Here is a 17,953-nt window from a genome sequence, read left to right on the forward strand (position 1 = left end):
TCACTCCATCCACAAACGGTGCCCCATCCCACTTCCCACCCACCTCTTTTAACTATGTAAAGTGATAGATCTACGTGCCCTCCCCACCCTGTCTTAACTATGTAAGGCGATAACATCTTCCAGTTCTGGAAATTCACTTAAGGCCACGTTGGTGGGAAAGTAAGGAAAGGGGCTTAGTCTGCCTATCTCAGGTCCTAGATGGGAAAGGAAAGAGTCTGTTTTCACTGCTAGGAAATTGTCACAGGCAATTCCCTTGGCCGGCTAAAGTATGGGCCCACCGTTCCCAGCAAGCCCACCCAGACTGCTTCTGTCCCTGACTCCCGTAACATGATCTCAACTGAGCAGCTTAGTGTCCGCGTTATGTGCACTGTTTCCGCTGTTGCCTCCACTCCGTGTGTCCCCTTGATGCCACTGTGGATGGTGCAGAGATGTCTTTCTCTTCTATGGTCCCTATTATACGTAGTGGGTGCTCAATTAAAACCTAGTGGTTTTTTGTTTTGTTTTGTTTTTTTGAGACAGGGTTTCTCTGGGTAGCCTTGGCTATCCTGGACTCCCTTTGTAGACCAGGCTGGCCTCAAACTCAGGTCGATCCACCTGCCTCTGCCTCCCGAGTGCTGGGATTAAAGGCGTGCCCCACCACGCCCGGCAAATCTGTATTCTTGTTTCTTGAATCTTTTTTTTTTTTTTTTAAGGCTGCAAAGAGTAGGGTTGAAGGCGTGACTGATCTATTTGCCTTTGCCAAGCTCCATTACTCCAAATGGAGAGCAGAACCCAAATCATTTACCCCATTCTGTATTCCAACGGGTACTACCCTTCAGCCTACACGTAGGACCATTCATTCAAATGAAACTTAATGTCTTTGTGGCCTTAGAGGGGCCAGAGTTCACAGCCCTCCTGTGCTAGCTCCCTCTCTGGCCCTCACGGGCACCCCCCCCCCAAGTGTTGTAGAAGGTTAACCATGGGCCTGCCTGTGTCCGCTCCACAGTTCCTCACTGTCACCACAGCTGTTCAGCATGGCCAACAGGGGACCCTCGTACGGCCTGAGCCGAGAGGTGCAGCAGAAGATCGAGAAACAGTATGACGGAGATCTGGAGCAGATCCTGATCCAGTGGATCACCACGCAGTGCCGCAAGGACGTGGGCCGGCCCCAGCCTGGCCGGGAGAACTTCCAGAACTGGCTCAAGGATGGCACGGTGAGAACTGGGCGGGAGGTGCAGGGAGAGGCGGGCTGATGCTGGGGGGGGGGGTTGGTTGGGGGGAACCCTCAACTGTTCAACCCACAGAAGAGAGGAAGAAAGAGAGCACCCAGACCTAAGGTTGGCATCAGGCTGTTAGGGCGCCCGGGCTTTCCTACCGCCGTGGCGGAAGGTCAAGGTGCATGTGCCTCTTGGAGCAGAAGCTCGTAGGCGCTGATACAATAGCTGTTTGGAAAGAAGGTGAGAAGGTACACTCCAGGCAGTTATTCAAGAGTTGCAGGGAAAGACGACACACTGGCCCTTCATGTGGGTTCAGAGGCAGGAAGGCACCTTGAGGCTCACAGCAGAAAAGGCACCTCTCTGGTTGGCTGTCTTTGGTGCTCTGATCTCCAATGGGCACGCCCTCACTTCTGCACGCCTGCTGCCTCTTCCAGGTGCTGTGTGAGCTTATTAATTCACTATTCCCCGAGGGGCAGAGCCCCATAAAGAAGATCCAGGCCTCGATGATGGCCTTCAAGCAGATGGAGCAGATCTCTCAGTTCCTGAAGGCAGCTGAGAGCTACGGCATCAACACCACTGACATCTTCCAGACTGTGGATCTTTGGGAAGGTGGGCCGTGGTCCAGGGCTGTTCCCCAGGAGACCGGGGTTGGGCGTGGGGAGGGTTGGGCTGGGCCATCTTTACCAAAGAAAAAGAATAGGTGGTATGTTTTTTAAGGACCAGTGTGAGGGCGTGCATGTGTGTTTGATGCGGGTTGGGATCGGAACAATTGAATTAAAGTTTGGGTGCCAAGTGTGCAGACCTAGTGACAAGTAGAATCCTGGCATTATACGTCTGCTGATACAACATAACCGTTTTCTTCCAGGCAAGAACATGGCTTGTGTTCAGCGGACACTAATGAACCTGGGTGGGCTGGCAGTAGCCAGGAATGATGGTCTCTTCTCTGGAGATCCCAACTGGTTTCCTAAGTAAGTATCTGTGGGGCAGCCATAGGGCCCTGCTGGTCCAGTATTCTTGCCCATTCTTGTCCCTAGAGAATAAATGATGTGGCCATAGAGCCAGTCTGTCCAAAGCACCTTTAGAACTCCAGGAGGTGGTGGTAGCAACAATGACTGACCTTTTGGAGAGACAAAGAGGTGCTCCTAGGCAGCCCAGGGGTCTCAGAGGCAGAGTGGGTGTCATTTAGACATTCCAGGGAAGAATATACTGGGGGTAGAAAACCTCTGAACAGCTCCTAACTAGAACTCTTTTTTACCCAGGAAATCCAAGGAGAACCCTCGGAACTTCTCGGACAACCAGTTACAAGAGGGCAAGAATGTGATTGGGCTACAAATGGGCACCAACCGCGGAGCATCTCAGGCTGGCATGACCGGCTATGGGATGCCACGCCAGATCCTCTGATCGCAACCCCCGCCCCAACACACACACACACCTGCCCCCCGCCCTCCGTGAATGGTTAATATATATGTATATATATGTTTTAGCAGTGACATTCCCTGAGAGCCCCTGGATTGCTCAGCTCCCCTCTGCCCCAGGGTGGGGTCCAGCCTATCTTGTCACCTCTGGCGGTGCCCGATGTCTCTCTATCTCTGGGCTTACTAATACATTCCTTCCCCACAACCATCAAAACTGGACCAGCGTTTCTCCTGGGACCAAAGCTTCCTTTCCCCAGCGTGCTTTTGCTTTCCTGGCCTCCCTCTGCGTTTTCCCATCCATTCCTTGGCTAGGAGTCCGAGAGCCTGCCCTGTGGCCCAGTGCTGCAGTGACCTTCTTTCTTCAAGTATGAGTCTCCTACAGCTGTGGCTGCAAGGACATAATTTATAGGGAGGGGCCTGTGGCTGTCACTCCAGCCACAGCTGGGCTGTACTTACCACACCTCTGGGCAGCTTTCCCTAGCAGAGGCCCTCTTGGCTTCTTAATTTTTCCATTCCTTTCACTGTGGCTGAGGGGTGCGGCTGAGGAAGCAGAGGTAGAAGAAATACCCACACCTTGGTCTGGGGCTTTGAGGAACACGAGTTTGCCGATCTTAAATAAAGGATCTCATTCTTTTTTGGATGGACTCAGGCTGTGTCTCGCTAGGGCCACTGAACCCACTTTGGGGAAGGGAGACATACCAGGTAGGAAAAGAAGGCCAAGATGGAAAATTGTGTGGCTAAGCCCTGTCTTCATTTTCTGACCCCATTCTGTGGTATTTGGTTTAGGGGAAGATAAGTTGGGATTAAGAAAGGACAGGAGCTGGGCGGTGGTGGTGCACGCCTTTAATCCCAGTACTGGGGAGGCAGAGGCAGAGGCAGAGGCAGACGTTCTCTGTCAGTTCGAGGCCAGCCTGGTCTACAAATCAAGTTCAGGACAGCCAAGGCTGCACAGAGAAACTCTTGTCTCGGAAAACCAAAGGGAGGAGGAGGAGGAGGAGAAAGGACCTCACAGCTGTCCTTGGTGGGGGTGGGGATGGAGTGCTTTAATGCAGATGGTGGGGCTGTGTCTGCAGGATGGGAGAACGTTACTCTCCATTAAATTGGGCAGGTAGCCTGCTGCTCTTGGCTGAGTACTGGCCTCATCAAATAGGAGGCTTCCAAGCAGCAGGGGGAGGGAGCAAGATGGCCCCCATGTTGGAGGAGGCTATTCCAGCTTGGGTGCTGAAGATGGGGCTCACAGTAGCTGGGTGAAACCAAAGGCTGGGAAATGAGCAAGAATGAGTTGGCGGCTGTGGAGACCCCTCGCCCCCTGATCCCGAGCACCTGGGAGCTACATTCTAGAGAGAGCCCAGCAGCGTCTTTGCTCTAGATTTTGGCCTTAGGCAAGATAATCAACTTAGGGTCAATGACCCCAGCCCAAACTCATCAATGGATAGTTGTAGCCTGTGGATCTCCCATCAAGGCTTCCTATGCTATCTTCATGTCTTCACATAGTGCCCCACCCATGTCCACTTGAATCAGCCAGTCCTGAGACTGGGCCGTGCTCTCCCATGTTCCTCTCTTCCTTTCTACTGTGGTATCGCCTGTCTTTTTTCAGGGGAGAAAGCCACAACACTGTGCCTGAGACTCATGATACCCGTGGTCTGTAACCAAAGAGCTCTTGCCTCTCCCTCCTTCCCTATCTCATTGTGGCAGTCTCTTCCTAGAGACACCTACTGTGTGCTAGGCACCACACCATGGTTTATAGCTGTCAGCATTGCCCTGACACCACACTATGGAAGAGACAGCATTTCCTTGCTGTACTCCCAGGGGCTGTGGCACAGATAAGACAGGCTGCGGCCTCTGTATAAATCTCCAAGGGGTTAGCTGTCACGCCTTTATCTCCCCCTCAAGAAGTTTTTGTGGACTGCCAGTGTGAGAGAGTGATGTCATTGCAGAGAAAACACAGAATTCACTGTTTTGTTTTGTTTTGTTTTGTTTTTTTTAACATCCTTCCCCGTTTTAACTATATAGAACTACAAACTTGTCAACACGCTGCCATTTTCTGGGATGTGATATGCCTCAGCATTAACACTGCCTGGTCCTGGAAGATTCTTACGGAAGGGTAGGGGTTGTTATAACCTTGTTACTGGCCGCCATTCTATCCCCTGGCTCTCACAAAGGGCAAGAAACTAGCGTCAACCGAAGGAGCCAGTATTTGAGTCCTAAGTCAACCAGGCTGAAGCTCTAGCTCAGCCTGTGTTGTTACAGCCTCACCACCGGGGATGTGGAGGGACCGTAAGTGAGGTAATGGGATGCTATTCCTCATTCTCTAACTCCGGAGAAGGATTTCTCCTCAGGCTCCTGTAAAGATCGTGGTAAGCCCAGAGTGAAAAGAACATGCGTGCTGAATTGCTCATAAGGGCCCAAGAAATGGAAGTGAGAGGATAAAAGGTAGGCTTTGTGTGCACAGGGGCCGAGAGACTGCTGCTGCCCATTGGTGCTTTCACCACTGCACTGATGAATATGATAAAAGGAGCTTCAGCGGCCCCCTCTCACTCTCCAGAGCAACATTTCCAAGGCAGACGTCAATGGTATCCAAGAGATGCTCCTTTTCTTTCTGACTATGATCTCCAGCTGCCGAGCTTAGAGAGGAATCTCAGGATCTCTTAATCCATCCCAGGAAGTGTTCAGCTCTGTCCTGATCAGTTTGGGTCTGTTTGGTTGGTTGGTTGTTTTGTTGGTGTTTTTGTTGTTTAGCACAAACTGGAGTCTTTTGGGAAAGAGGAGTCTCGATTGAAATCCCATCAGATTGGCCTGTTTTCTTGGTTAATGATTGAAGTGGGCGATCACAGCACACAGTGGGGGGTGTGACATCCCTGGCCACATGGTCCTGGGTGATGTGAGAAAGCCGACTGAAACTGGGTGTGGTAGCGCACGTTTTTATTCCCAGTACTCGGGAGGCAGAGGCAGGTGGATTGATGTGAGTTCGAGGCCAGCCTGGTCTATGAAGCAAGTCCAGGACAGCCAAGACTACAAAGAGAAACTTTGTCTCAAAAAAGGCAAAAAACAAAACAAGATGTGTGTGTGTGTGTGTGTGTGTGTGTGTGTGTGTGTGTGTGTGTGTGTGTGTGAGAGAGAGAGAGAGAGAGAGAGAGAGAGAGAGAGAGAGAGAGAGAACAAAGACTGAACAAGCTATGAAGAGTAAGCCAGTAAGACGCGTTCCCCTATGACTTTTGCTTCACTTGCTGCCTCCAGGTCCCTGCCTTGACTTCCTTCCTTGAGTGATTCCATCAAGTGTGACTTAGGATGTATAAACTAAATAAATCTTTTTCTCTCCATGTTGCTTTTGGTCCTGATCATCAAGAGAGAGGAAGCTAAGACAAAATCCTTTTGGGGACTGGCATCCTAGGATCTTGTATTGTGTTCTGTGTGCTTGCCTTCTAGCTTTTGGTCCCTGCTGAGGTCAGCTTCACTCCTGACTTGTCTCTGCTAATTTTTCCTGGCACTCTTTCCACCCCTACATCCCAGGACAGGTCCCAACCCTGATGCCAGAAGAACAGCTCCTTTGTACAATGTCCCCTTGCTTGCCATTTCCGGGTGCCTGTTCTCTGTATGTATTTCGTTACTAATGCTGGAGGATGGATGACTCAGGTGACCTAAAACAATCTCCTTCGAGGTCTCTCCATGGTTTGCTCTTTTATCTCCTCAAAGCTTTGTTCAAATATCACCTTTCCTGACCGCCCTACTCAAAATCACACACCACCTCAGTCTGCATCGCTCCTCCTTCCCCGATGTCATCTATGACTGTCCGAGAGCCAATATGTTTTACTTACTCATTTTCAGTGTCCGCCCATAGAATCTACACTGCACATAGGCAGGGCTTTATTGGTTTGTTTGGTCCCCCGCCCCCCAGAAGCCTCACTCCCTGCGGCCAGAGAAACTGCAAAGTAGATGGAGGGTGTATGTGTGCTTTGGGAGAATGGAAAGCTGATTGATGGTTTGAAATGGGAGGGGAGGAGGAGGAGCACCGGAGGAAGAGGCCAGAGTCAACTTTGGTTCATTTATTTTGCCCTCAGCCGCGGAGTGGAAAATCACTGTGGAGGTGGAGAGTAAGTGGGCGTGGCTCATGGTGGCCAATAGGAAGGAGAGTTAGATATGGGCGGGAGAGGAGGAGGGTCTCAGAAGCTCCACCCAGTTTGGCTTACCTGTGAGAAAAAGCGAAGGTTTGTGCTGTCTCTGTTGTGACTGTGTACCCAGGTGTTTAAGGATTGAATAGACTAAGGCTCAGGGGGCCCCACGTAGGAGAGGTGAATCTGCAAAGAGGCTGCCTGTGGGTGTCTGCCTGCCCGGGGGGAGGGGGAAGATAATGGGAGGGTAAAGGTGTGTGTGGGTTCTGTGTGCGTAAGCATCAGTGTGTTTGTCCACCGAGGAGAACGGTAGGCGTCATTCCTGCCCCTATTGCTCTCTGAGAACTTGGCGAAGGGCCCAAGGAGCAGTGGAACAGAAAGAAGACGGGGTAAAAAAAAAAAAAAAAAAAAGATGAAGAAGAAGACGGGGTAATAGTTCTCTAGGAAAGGACGCAGTAAAGGGCCTGGGATTAAATTTGTTCAAGAAATGGCTAAAAGAATGAATTAGTAATTGTGGGTTTCGGTCCCAGTGGCCGGGGAGGTGGATCACAGAAAAATGCCCTGAAATTGCATCTAGAGAAATTTAGGTTAGAGAAGGAAAAATGATCTTCTTGCCCTAAAGGTTCTTAGACTCTGGAATCTCTCAAGGGTCAGAAGGAACGTCTTCAACAAATAGGAGCAATCTCATTTCCTAGTGGAAGAAAACAGGCAGTTCTGCCTGGAAATGCTCGGATACACTCACTTTTCATGTGTCTGCCTTTCAACATTTACTGGGGTTCTGTGTCAGATCTTACAGGGTAAATAATTGACACATGACCTCTTTGCACAAAGACTCTGTTGGCCTTGGAAGGAAATAACAGGTGGATGTGAGCCTTGATGGTTCTCGAAGCCAGGGATACAAGTCTTTCAGAAGAACATGTAGGGCTCTACGGGGTGGGGTGGGGGTGGGGATGAGGGCGCTTCCCACTTGCCAACTCTTTTACACACTGGGGAATTCCTGAGTGCCATGGGGGTCAGAGGTCACCTATATCAGGAATTGTCTGCTTCTATCTGCCCAGGGGAGTATGGGAGCCTGGTTAGGGACACTTTTGGAATACTAAGCAGTCACTGGCTTTGTGGTAAGAGGTCAAGTGTCTGTGGGTAGGGAGAAGGTAGTCTTCTCTTTTTAGGGTTGGACACAATCAAAAAGGTGTGAGTTAAAGTGAGAGCCAGGGATCAGCAGGGACAGACGCGTCAGCATCAGTAGATCCTGAAGCAGATACGGAGAGATGATGGAAACATCCCATCAGACACTGGGGCTGTCACCTGTCACTGCTACACCCCACTAGGGTAGAATATGACCTTTTAGTTGGTTTTCTAGTGGGAAAATATGGCTTAGTGTGTGATAGACACATGTTGATGGTGATAGTGGTGGCATTCACCATCATATTTTGCTACCTACCATGCCAGGAACTCTATGTTTTGGATTTATCCTTTCATTATTTCAAAGAGTAACCCTCAAACATCTTTTCAAGGTGGGGAACCTGCTGGGATCTGGGGGAGGGTGTCTGTAATTAGCAAGACAAGCAATATCTGCTTTCCTAAAAGGGGTAAGAAAAGGAAGGAGCCGATCATAAAGCAACATGACTTGTGATATGATAAGAGGGTCTAGGTTGCACTCGGGGGAGGCAGAGGCAGGAAGATCGCTGTGAGTTTGAAGCCAGCCTTGTCTACAAAGCGAGTCCAGGACAGCCAAGGCTACAAAGAGAGACCCTGTCTCGAGAAAAAAAAAAGAGGGTCTAGGTCTTGGGGGATCTCCAGGATGGGTGCCATGACCCATCATCACCATCATCATCATCATCACCATCATCATCATCATCATCACCACCATCATCATCATCACCATTATGCTTCTACCACACACTGAGCCCTATTCCCCTACTAGAAAACCAATTTAAAAACAGATTCTAGGGCTGGAGAGATGGCTCAGCGATTAAGAGCACCGTCTGCTCTTCCAGAAGGTCCTGAGTTCAATTCCCAGCAACCACATGGTGGCTCACAACCATTTATAATGTGATCTGATACTCTTTTCTGGCATGTAGGTATACATGCAGGCATAGCACTGTATACATAATAAATACATAAATAAATAAATCTTTTTAAAAAATATCAGATTCTATCATACACCTTCCATGGGGTATGGATGATGACATCTGAAGATGCAAGGCTGATTGGAAGCATAGTGGGGGACCAGGGAGGGCGAGGCTTTCCAAGAACAAAGTGGTAAGTGCCCTTGCAGAGATGAGGCTGTGCCAGCCTGGATTATATATAGATCTTTGAATTTAGAGATGATGCTAAGAAACGTGATTGAGAAGTGAGGATTGGATCGTCAAAGGAGCTTCAGAGAGAAAGAAATCATCGGGACAATTCCCAAAGGCAAGCTGTTGGATTCTTCTCCTGGAGACAGGGCCTTCTGTGCTGGGCCTTGAACTTGTGGCTGTCTTCCTGCCTCTGCCTTTGGCATGCTGGGATTACAGGTGTCTGCCATCATCCTCGATGACTGGATGATTCAGATCCAGACAGCAGAGTTGTAAGCTGTGTTTTGTTCAGAGAGTTCTGTGAGGCTACAAGGTCTGAAATTGGAAAAGGGTTACTGCGGTGGCTCAGGCTGGAGGGACCAAGGCCAAGGATAAGGGCACTGCAAAGAAGACTGAAGGAAGAAAATGAAGTCCAAAATAGTGGCTCTGTCATTGACAGTAGAACAGGAAGGAGAGAGAAGGGGGTTAAGAAAGGCATTTAGCTTCAGTAACTCACGCGCTAGCAGTTGTTGGGATGAGAAAGCTATGAGAAAGAGAGAGAGAGAGAGAGAGAAGGCACCAGCACAAACTATGATCGCTTCCCATTTTACAGAGGAGGACACAGGAGCTCAAAGGGCATGAGTCATTAGCCCAGCCAGACTAAGGGAGCAGCGACTGAAATCCAAACTCTAGACAGCAGAAGTCTAAACTACTGCTCACCCTATTGTGGGGTTCCCCTGAAATGGCTGACCCTGAAGAAGGGTTCAGCCCGCAGCTGGCTTGAACTGTGGTTTTCCTGTGAGTAGAGACCAGGGCCACAGTGGAGGAAGGGAGAGGTCAGGCTTGGCAAGAGGTGCAGGAAGCTCAGCCCTGCAGCAACCACCTCTCTAGTTAAATGGATCTCTGGCTGCTTAGGATGGGAACTGAGGGAGCGCCTGAGGCGCAGTCCCTGGATCTTGTTTCTGCAGGTTTCTGTGCTCAAGGCAGCCTGACCTTCTTAGCCCTCTCTCAGATAGCCCTATTTTTACCTCCTGCAACAGAAGCTACTACGACCACCAAGACAATACCCAAGGGGTGTGCTTTCAAGACACTTGGATTATTTATTGATCCCAGAGAGGCCTGTCACCTCCTGGTAAGGCTTTAGTATTTCATAGCCTTTGGAGAGAACAGGAAAATGGAAGCTTAGGGAGTGTGAGCGATTTCGCTGGACTCCTGGGGTTCCTGAGAGCAGAAAGCACGAGGTATGGACCTCCCGTTGGCTCCTGGCTCTCAGAACGAGAAGTGTTGCAGCCAGGCGGAGTTCAGAGTTCAGGAGTTTGAACTGGTTCTACATGAACTAGAATCTAGGTTTCCAGACTCTGGTCAATCAGTTGAAGTTGAAAGCCAAGCGCCATTGGGGCTGAGCTGGGCTATAGACTTCGGAGAACAGATGGATTCTCCTAACCAGACCAGGAGCTTCAACTTGCTGACCACATCTGTTGTCTAAGTGATATCCTCACACCGGAGCATGGGATTCAATGGGGATGCTCCTGAGAAATGCAGATTCCACAGACTTATTAGATCTATTAAACGCAGGTCCCAGGTAGAGACTGAATTGTATCTCAAACTCGCCCTTAATTTTTAAGGCAGTATGCCCTAGAAGACTGGAAAAAGTTTCTTTAACAAGAAAACTCAAGTCTTGGAAGGGCCCTGGCCTGAGCCAGGAACAATTCTTGTCCCTACCCCCTCAACCCTAGCTCTGTTTGGTGACTGTGGTGGGGTTGCCAGGGGAACCAGGCTGTGCAACTTCCTGGCTTCGGCTTTTTTTTTTCTCCCTCCTTGGCCTTATCTCAGCATCCGCCACCCAGTCCAGGGCTGTGTGCTGGTCACGTAGGAAGGGAAGTTGGTGCCAGGCGTGTCTAGGACACCAACGGAACACTAGCCCAAGCATTGGATGGGTAGGAGGGTGTGGTGTCAAGTTTAAGAAGTCTGGGAGGGTGGGTAGGGGCACAGTTTTATTAACAGCTTTCTCTATGGCCTGGGAGGTACCTGCTAAATAGGGGTGTGGGGAAAGGTGGCGGTGACTAACAAGAGGGCTCTCTGTCCTAATGCTGATATCCCAGGTCTTCCTTCTCAGCCCCCTCCAGGCCCAGAGTGTCCAGCCCCAAGCACCCCTAGTGGTCCCTGCTTCCACTCCAACACCGACATCCTTGTCTCCACACTTCCGTGTGCCTCTGCTTTTTCTGCTTGGTTCCAGATTGCTTCCCCTGTTTTAGTCTCTCCTCTCGCCCTGCCTCAGCTCGGTCTCTTGGGCAAGCCGTTAAGAACAGGAAAGAGAAAGGGAGTTTTGATGACAGAGGAGAAGCAGCTAGCAGTTTAAATAAAGTAATTGGTGCATTTAAGCATTTATTTATGTTATGAGCCTGACTTTGATGTAAAAAGAATTTAGGGTGGTTTGGAGAGTTTAAGTGTTCCAGGAAAGGGGATGGTGACGCAGCTCTCAAGCCTCATGCAGCTTAGTAAAGAGAGTAAGAGCCAGTCCTGTGCCTTGATGTTTGTACTACATTAAGGACAAGACCCTCCTCCCCCACCCCCTGACACACACACACCCTGCATGGCTGTGATGGGGAGAGGGGGGTGGGTAAGAAAACACTGCAGGCTGGCTTTTGAGCATGGTCTTATCTTCATAGCCACCCCCCCAGGGGTGGGGCCTATTATCCCTTCCCAGGAGGAAACCAGGCCCAGGCCAGGGTCAAGCCTTGGGAACCAGTTCAAATCCTATCTGTCCTTTTCCATTCTGTTCCCCCAAGGGAACATGGCATGGGAGAGCTTCCTCTAGGCCCTCCAAGATGGGACTTTTGGCTAGGAAACCAGACTTAGAGGAAACAGTTTTACTGAGGATCAAATGGGTATCCCTAAAATGGAAGCAAAGGCTATGGAAGGTGGTGAGACAGGTCTAGGGGAAGGAGTTGAGTCTGGGCCTCCCAGAGAGATCCTGAGGGAGAGGCATAGTCATGGGTAGGTAACACAAACCCCTGTACAGGAGTGCAGCGTCCCTTCTCATTCTCTGCCAGTGGCCAGCCACCCCATCCTATTTCCTTTCTCACCTAGCTTGAGAGTGTGTCATCCTACTGTTGGGACGCTGGCTTCCTTCATGCATTTCAGAGGGGCGGGAGGAAGGGACCGGGAGTCTCAGAGATCCAGTCTCCTCTCTCATTGCTCTTACACAGGAGACACGCTTAAGTGAGAGGCCAGACTTTATTTTAATAGTGCTCCTGGACCATGTCGCCCAGGCTCCTCCCACTAAATGTGCTTATTCATCATAGAACCAAACTTCCTCTGTCTCCTGCCTCAGCTAGTGTGAGAGGACCAGCCAGGCACATTTCAAGGCTCCAAAGGATGAAAAGACTGTTCCAAGGTCAAGTCCAAACAGGAACAGACAAGCTGTGCTCCAGATGCTTGCCTCCACTCCTCTCCTGCATCCTGACCCCTGGGTAGCAATGTAGGCCTGATTCTGGGACTTTCCTGGGAGTGGTGCCGTGGTAGGAGGGGTTAGGCAGCTGGAGGAGGTGGGGGCAGGGCTGAGCAGAGGAGAAGAACCCTCCCCCTCTTCTTCTGGCTCCTCGGCATCTTAGCCCTTCTCATAGCTCTCATCTCTGGGCTTGTCCAGCAGTGAGAAAATAGGACATGATGAAAACAGGAGACAGACGAGAAGAGCGAAAGGATTGCTTCTGGGTGAAGGTGGAAGGAAAAGGACTCCAAACATGCACAAGTAGAAAGAGCCGGAAGAAGACAGAACCAGGGTGTCTAAGAACGAGCTGGCATGGTCGGTGCAATAAGGAAATTGCGTGAAGCCTCACAAGATAAGGGTAGGACACCGCTGTGCTTTTGAGCCAAGTTTTGCTGAGAAAGCTCCTTATCAGAGTTGGGATTTGTTTTTTGTCTTTTCTTTTCTTTTCTTTTTTTTGATACAGGGTTTCTCTGTGTAGCCCTGGCTTTCCTGGACTCCTTTGTAGACCAGGCTGTCCTGGAACTCACAGAGATCTACCTGCCTCTGCCTCCCAAGTGCTAGGATTAAAGGCCCGCACGCCACCACTCCTGGCGGGACTTGGTTTTTGTGAGGCCTGAAGCCTATGTAGTTTTTTTGAAGCTCCTACTGAGAAAAGCAGTATGAAATTATTACTAGAAAATTAAATACAGAAACAAACACTTGGAATAGTAAAGCAAGAATAATTGTAAGCTTTAAGAACTCTGGAAAATGTCACCAAGATCTCCACCAAGAGAGGAGTAAGATGCTTTATAAATGGGCTTTTTACCCCCACCTCTTAGTCGCTTTGAATATTGACTTTATAACTTGTAAGACAGCCCAGTCTTTCCTGGCATGTGGGTGGAACAACACTTATTATTACTGATAGATTAGAATGTTTCACTTCACAGTTTGTTGTGGGCAAAAATCACGTCACTTTTTACTGTTCTTGTCAAATTTGGGGAAACTTCTATTAAATTTCTTTCTTACAGGAGTTGTAGAATTCCGGAGTGTTGTTCAGTAATGAATCTTAAGTGTCCTTTGCATTGATGGCACTCGTTAGTCAGATGGTCGCTGGACCTCCTCTTGTTGTGCTAATATCGGTTTGACACATCCTCTATCAATGCCAGTGCTTTGTGTTGGTTAAGTCAGCAAGGAGTTTAACGTTCTCACCGTGTTTGTGGTAATTCTTCCTCCTTGTGAAGTGGATTGCTGCACACCCCGAAATGCCTTCTTAGTCCTTCAGATTTTATCTGTTCCTTGTTTGGAATTACCTTTTGTTTTGTTTTGTTTTGTTTGTGGTATAATTTAAAAATTGTCTTTCAATTTCAAAGCAATTCCTACTTGATTTCATGGCTTGTTTTCGCTATCTCCGTTTGGTGAGTTATCCATTTTAAGTTCACTTAATTTCCTTTAATGCATACATTTAAAGACATAAGAAGAAAATAGTGTCCATATGTGTCCAAACCAGAAATCTTCTAAATTCGGCTTGCATGATTAACATCTCAAAAACTAGGTGTCTGGGGATTTAGGCCAGTGGTAGCGCACTTTCCTGAGATGCCAGAGGCCCTAAATTTGATCCTCAATTTTTGGAGATTGCTCAGCAGGCAACCATGCTTGCTGCAAAAGCTTGAGTGAGCAGAGCCTGATCCCTGGACATGGTAGCTCACATCTGTATTCGTGCTGCTCTTATGTGGAGATGGAAAGTAGGGACAGGAGAATCATGCCACCCCATCCCACCCCACCCCTGCCCACCCCATCCCACCCCACCCCTGCCCACCCTACCCCACCCCACCCCTGCCCCTGCTCCAGTGTGTGCATGCGCGCACACCACAAATATATAAATATATAGAAATATCAGTCCAACATGGAATATCTTCATCATTCTCCTCCCCTCGGCGTACAGTGAACTATGCAGAAGACGAGGCTAAAAGATTATAAGAGCCAGAGGGAATGGATGACTCCAAGCAAACAGTAACTTCCAGACACAACAGGACCAGGACCGGCACACGGATGCACTCACACCAAGGAAACAGGATCTTCCAGACACACCAGGACTGACGTACGTTCAAACTCACGAAGACTGGCAGTCAACACAGGGCCTGCACAGGTCCAAGGCAAATGGGGGAAGCGGATATGAACTCCACCCTGAACAAGAAGCTATCTCCAGTTGACAACCGTTCACGAAGGAAAAATTAGTTTCTCCAATGGAGCCTCACTGGGTGTGCAGACCACACTTAAGGGCTGTCCATTCCCAGCAGGAAATAACCAAGACAAAATTAGCTCAATGGCATTTTTGTATTATATTGATTTGTTTGGACATTTTTTTTTTTTTCTTTTCGAGGCAGGGTTTCTCAGTGTAGCCTTGACTATCCTGGACTCGCTTTGTAGGCCAGGCTGGACTCAAACTCACAAAGATCTACCTGCCTCTGCCTACCAAGTGCTGAGATTAAAGGCATGTGCCACCACTGCCCAGGCTTTTTTTTTTTTGGTTTTTCGAGACAGGGTCTCTCTGTGTAGCCTTGGCTGTCCTGGACTCACGTTGTAGACCAGGCTGGCCTCTAACTCACAGCTATCTGCCTGCCTCTTCCTCCTGAGTGCTGACCCCCCTGTTTGTTTTCTTAATTTATTATTATTATTATTATTATTATTATTATTATTATTATTATTATTATTATTATTAGTGTTTCGAGAGACAGAGCTTCTCTGTGTAGCCTTGGCTGTCCTGGACTCACTTTATAGATGAGGCTGGCCTTGAACTCAACAGTGATCCGCCTGCCTCTGCCTCCTGAGTGCTGGGACTAAAACCATATGCCACCACGCCTGACCCCGTTTGTTTTCTAAAGAGGGAGAGAAATAAGGTGTGGGATTGGAAGGGTAGTGAGGTGAGGAGAATCTGGAAGGAGATGAGGCAGGGGAAACTGTGGTCAGAAAATACTGCATGAAAAATATTTTCTATTAAAAAAAATCTCCAAAATAAAAACATAAATAAATTAAAATGAAGTTTAAAGGAGCATATTCACTTGTTTTGGTGTTTTTAATATTTTTTGTTTCATTTTTCAAGTCTTTGAAAATATATTAGAGTATGGAGAGATGGACCAGTGGTAAGGAGCACTGACAACTCTTCCAGAAGACTCAGGTTTAATTCCCAGCATCCACAGGGGCAGATCATAACCACCTGGAACTCAGTTTCAGGGGATCCAATGCCACCTTGTGGCCACCAGGGGTACTGCAGGCACGTGGTGCACAGAGACCCTTTCCCAGCAGAGAGGTGTGACTACTGCAGACCGGTCAAAGACAGCCAGCAGTGCTGGCTTTGTGTGGCTATTGGAAGGAAAAGGGGCAGCCTCGGAGCACTAAAAACTCAAGGAAGAATGCAGTCCTGTTGATACTTCAATCTTAGCCCAGTGAAACTTACATCAAGCTTTAAAACTGTAATAAACTTGTGTTTATGTAAAAAGCTACTAAGCTCGAGGTGGTTTGTTAAAGAAGCAGTGGGAAATACCTAGGACTGAGATGGTTTTACAACAGGCAGCTGCCTCATTGTGTTTAGGGAAATTCAGGTGACTTGCGCATTTCAGGTACTCTAATAAAGAGATTCAAAGGGAAAACACCAGAGAAGGAAAAACCGAAAGCAGTCAACCAGTTTGGGTGCCCTGGGGGCATCTTTTCTCTGAGGAGACAATGACATGTGTGTGTGTGTGTGTGTGTGTGTGTGTGTGTGTGTGTGTGTGTGTGTGTGTGTGTCTGTATGCTGCATTGTTGGGCCTCTTTCTGGACACAGAGAACCTAAGTTTTTACTAAGCATTGATATAAATGGAACACCCACCTACCCCCACCTAACATTTTGTTCTATTCTTACCTGCATGAATATGCATGGTGTACATGCATGTGTATGCATAAGCATTCAGATACATTGCATGAGTGTGCATGCATGCATGCATGGGGCGACTGCAGGTTGGTGCTGGGCATCCTCCTCAATTGCTTCCAACCTTATATGTTGAAGGAAGGTATCTCACTTGAACCCAGAGCTTGCCATTCTGTTAATCGAGGAAGCCGGATTGCTTTGGGAGTTATGGGAGGGGCTGTCATACCTGCCACACCCATCGGGCATTTATGTGGGTGTTTGGGATCCCAGTTCTGGTCTTCAGCCTTGTGTGGCAGGAATTGTACCCAATGAGCCAGCTCCCCATACCCACTTCCAGCTTTACAGCACCAGTGGCTAGAGGAATTTTTTTTTCTTCTGGCTTTGCTCATTTCTAACCTTGGTTTCCCTCCATTTCTGGATTCTTTAGGCATCAGGCATCAGAGCACAGCTGTATGGAGAATAGGGCTGACAAGTTGCAGCCTGGATATCCTGTGGGTTGACTTCGTAGCCCAGTTGTAAGAGAGTTCCAGGAAGTTTTCCTGTCCTAGGAGAGTCTTAACCGTATGCAAGTATGGAAACCACACTAAATCCAGAATAAATGTTTCTTTAAATCAACTTACGTTGCCCAAACACATGGCTAAGCAGACATATTGCTCAGGGGTTTGCTATGAGCCTTAGGCCTGGAGCAAGGCACTGCTAGTTCAGACAGAACCCTGAGGAGTGATTTCCTGACGGTGCACTCCGTCACCCTCTCCTCCCTGCCTTTAAAGTTTTCCTTCAGTGTGGCGGTCTGAGTGGAGAAAAGAACACATCCCTTCTTTCTTTTGCAGTTGCCTCTTTGGGTTTAACATTCCTTTTTGGTTACGGGGTTAGTAGTTACCCCGTAGGTGTGGCTAGTAATTGGATTCCAAGGGAGATAGGAGTGGAGGGATCTAGGGAATGAATTGTGCAGGCTTCTGGACTAAGCTGCAGCTGCTGTGGTGGCTATGGTGGAGGTGGAGGTGTGGTGCCTGTGGTGGAGGAGGTATGGTGGCTGCCTATGGTGGTGATGGTGAGATGGCTATGGTGGTGGTGTGTGGTGGCTATGGTGGAGGTAGTGGTGTGGTGGCTTTGGTGGTTCTGGTGGTGGTGTGGTGTCTGTGGTGGTAGCAGATGTCCCTGTCTCCTTTCCTCCTAGGGCTTGTCAACAGCTTTCCATGCTTAGCTTGGAATAAGGTTCGGTGAGACAAGCAGTCTGAGCTTGGAGGGTTTTGAGAGACCAAGAGCTCAGAAAATAAACACTTGAGAAAGAAAAACAATTACCTGGCTGGTGGGAGGTGCTGTGAGGTGTGGAGAACACAGAATCCCACCCAGGTCTGCTCAGCTTTGTCCTGAAGATGGTAAGGGGGGGGAACCAAGGCCAAATTGGAAAATTCACAGTGTTAGAAGGTAGGTCCCTCTAAGCCCGTATCACAGATTTCATAAGACTTACTTTTTCTGTTTACTTATTTATTGAGATGGATCTTGCTATGCTGCCCAGGCTGGTTTTGAACTTCCTGTTTCAGACTCCCTATATTTTCAGTAAACTCCATCAGATCTAAGAGC

At 48.7% G+C, this 17,953-nt stretch overlaps 1 protein-coding gene across 5 annotated transcripts in view; it reads left to right on the forward strand.

Moving 5' to 3' along the window:
* Nucleotides 1-965: 965 nt before the first annotated feature.
* Nucleotides 966-17,953, forward strand: part of Tagln2 (transgelin 2) — a 960,136-nt gene continuing 943,148 nt past the window's right edge. For 4 of the 5 annotated variants that reach the window (XM_051147913.1, XM_051147912.1, XM_051147911.1 and 1 more), the window contains exons 1-4: nt 966-1,193; nt 1,631-1,805; nt 2,062-2,164; nt 2,456-2,602. In XM_051147913.1, the coding sequence (XP_051003870.1) occupies nt 1,014-1,193; nt 1,631-1,805; nt 2,062-2,164; nt 2,456-2,597 (600 nt within the window). In that variant the 5' untranslated portion in view covers nt 966-1,013 and the 3' untranslated portion in view covers nt 2,598-2,602. Of the gene's footprint in view, nt 1,194-1,630; nt 1,806-2,061; nt 2,165-2,455; nt 2,621-17,953 lie in introns of those variants that run through there. The other variant, XM_051147910.1, reaches the window with a different exon arrangement.

This window comes from Acomys russatus, chromosome 6, assembly GCF_903995435.1.
Source record: "Acomys russatus chromosome 6, mAcoRus1.1, whole genome shotgun sequence".
In the NCBI taxonomy this organism is placed as follows: domain Eukaryota; kingdom Metazoa; phylum Chordata; class Mammalia; order Rodentia; family Muridae; genus Acomys; species Acomys russatus.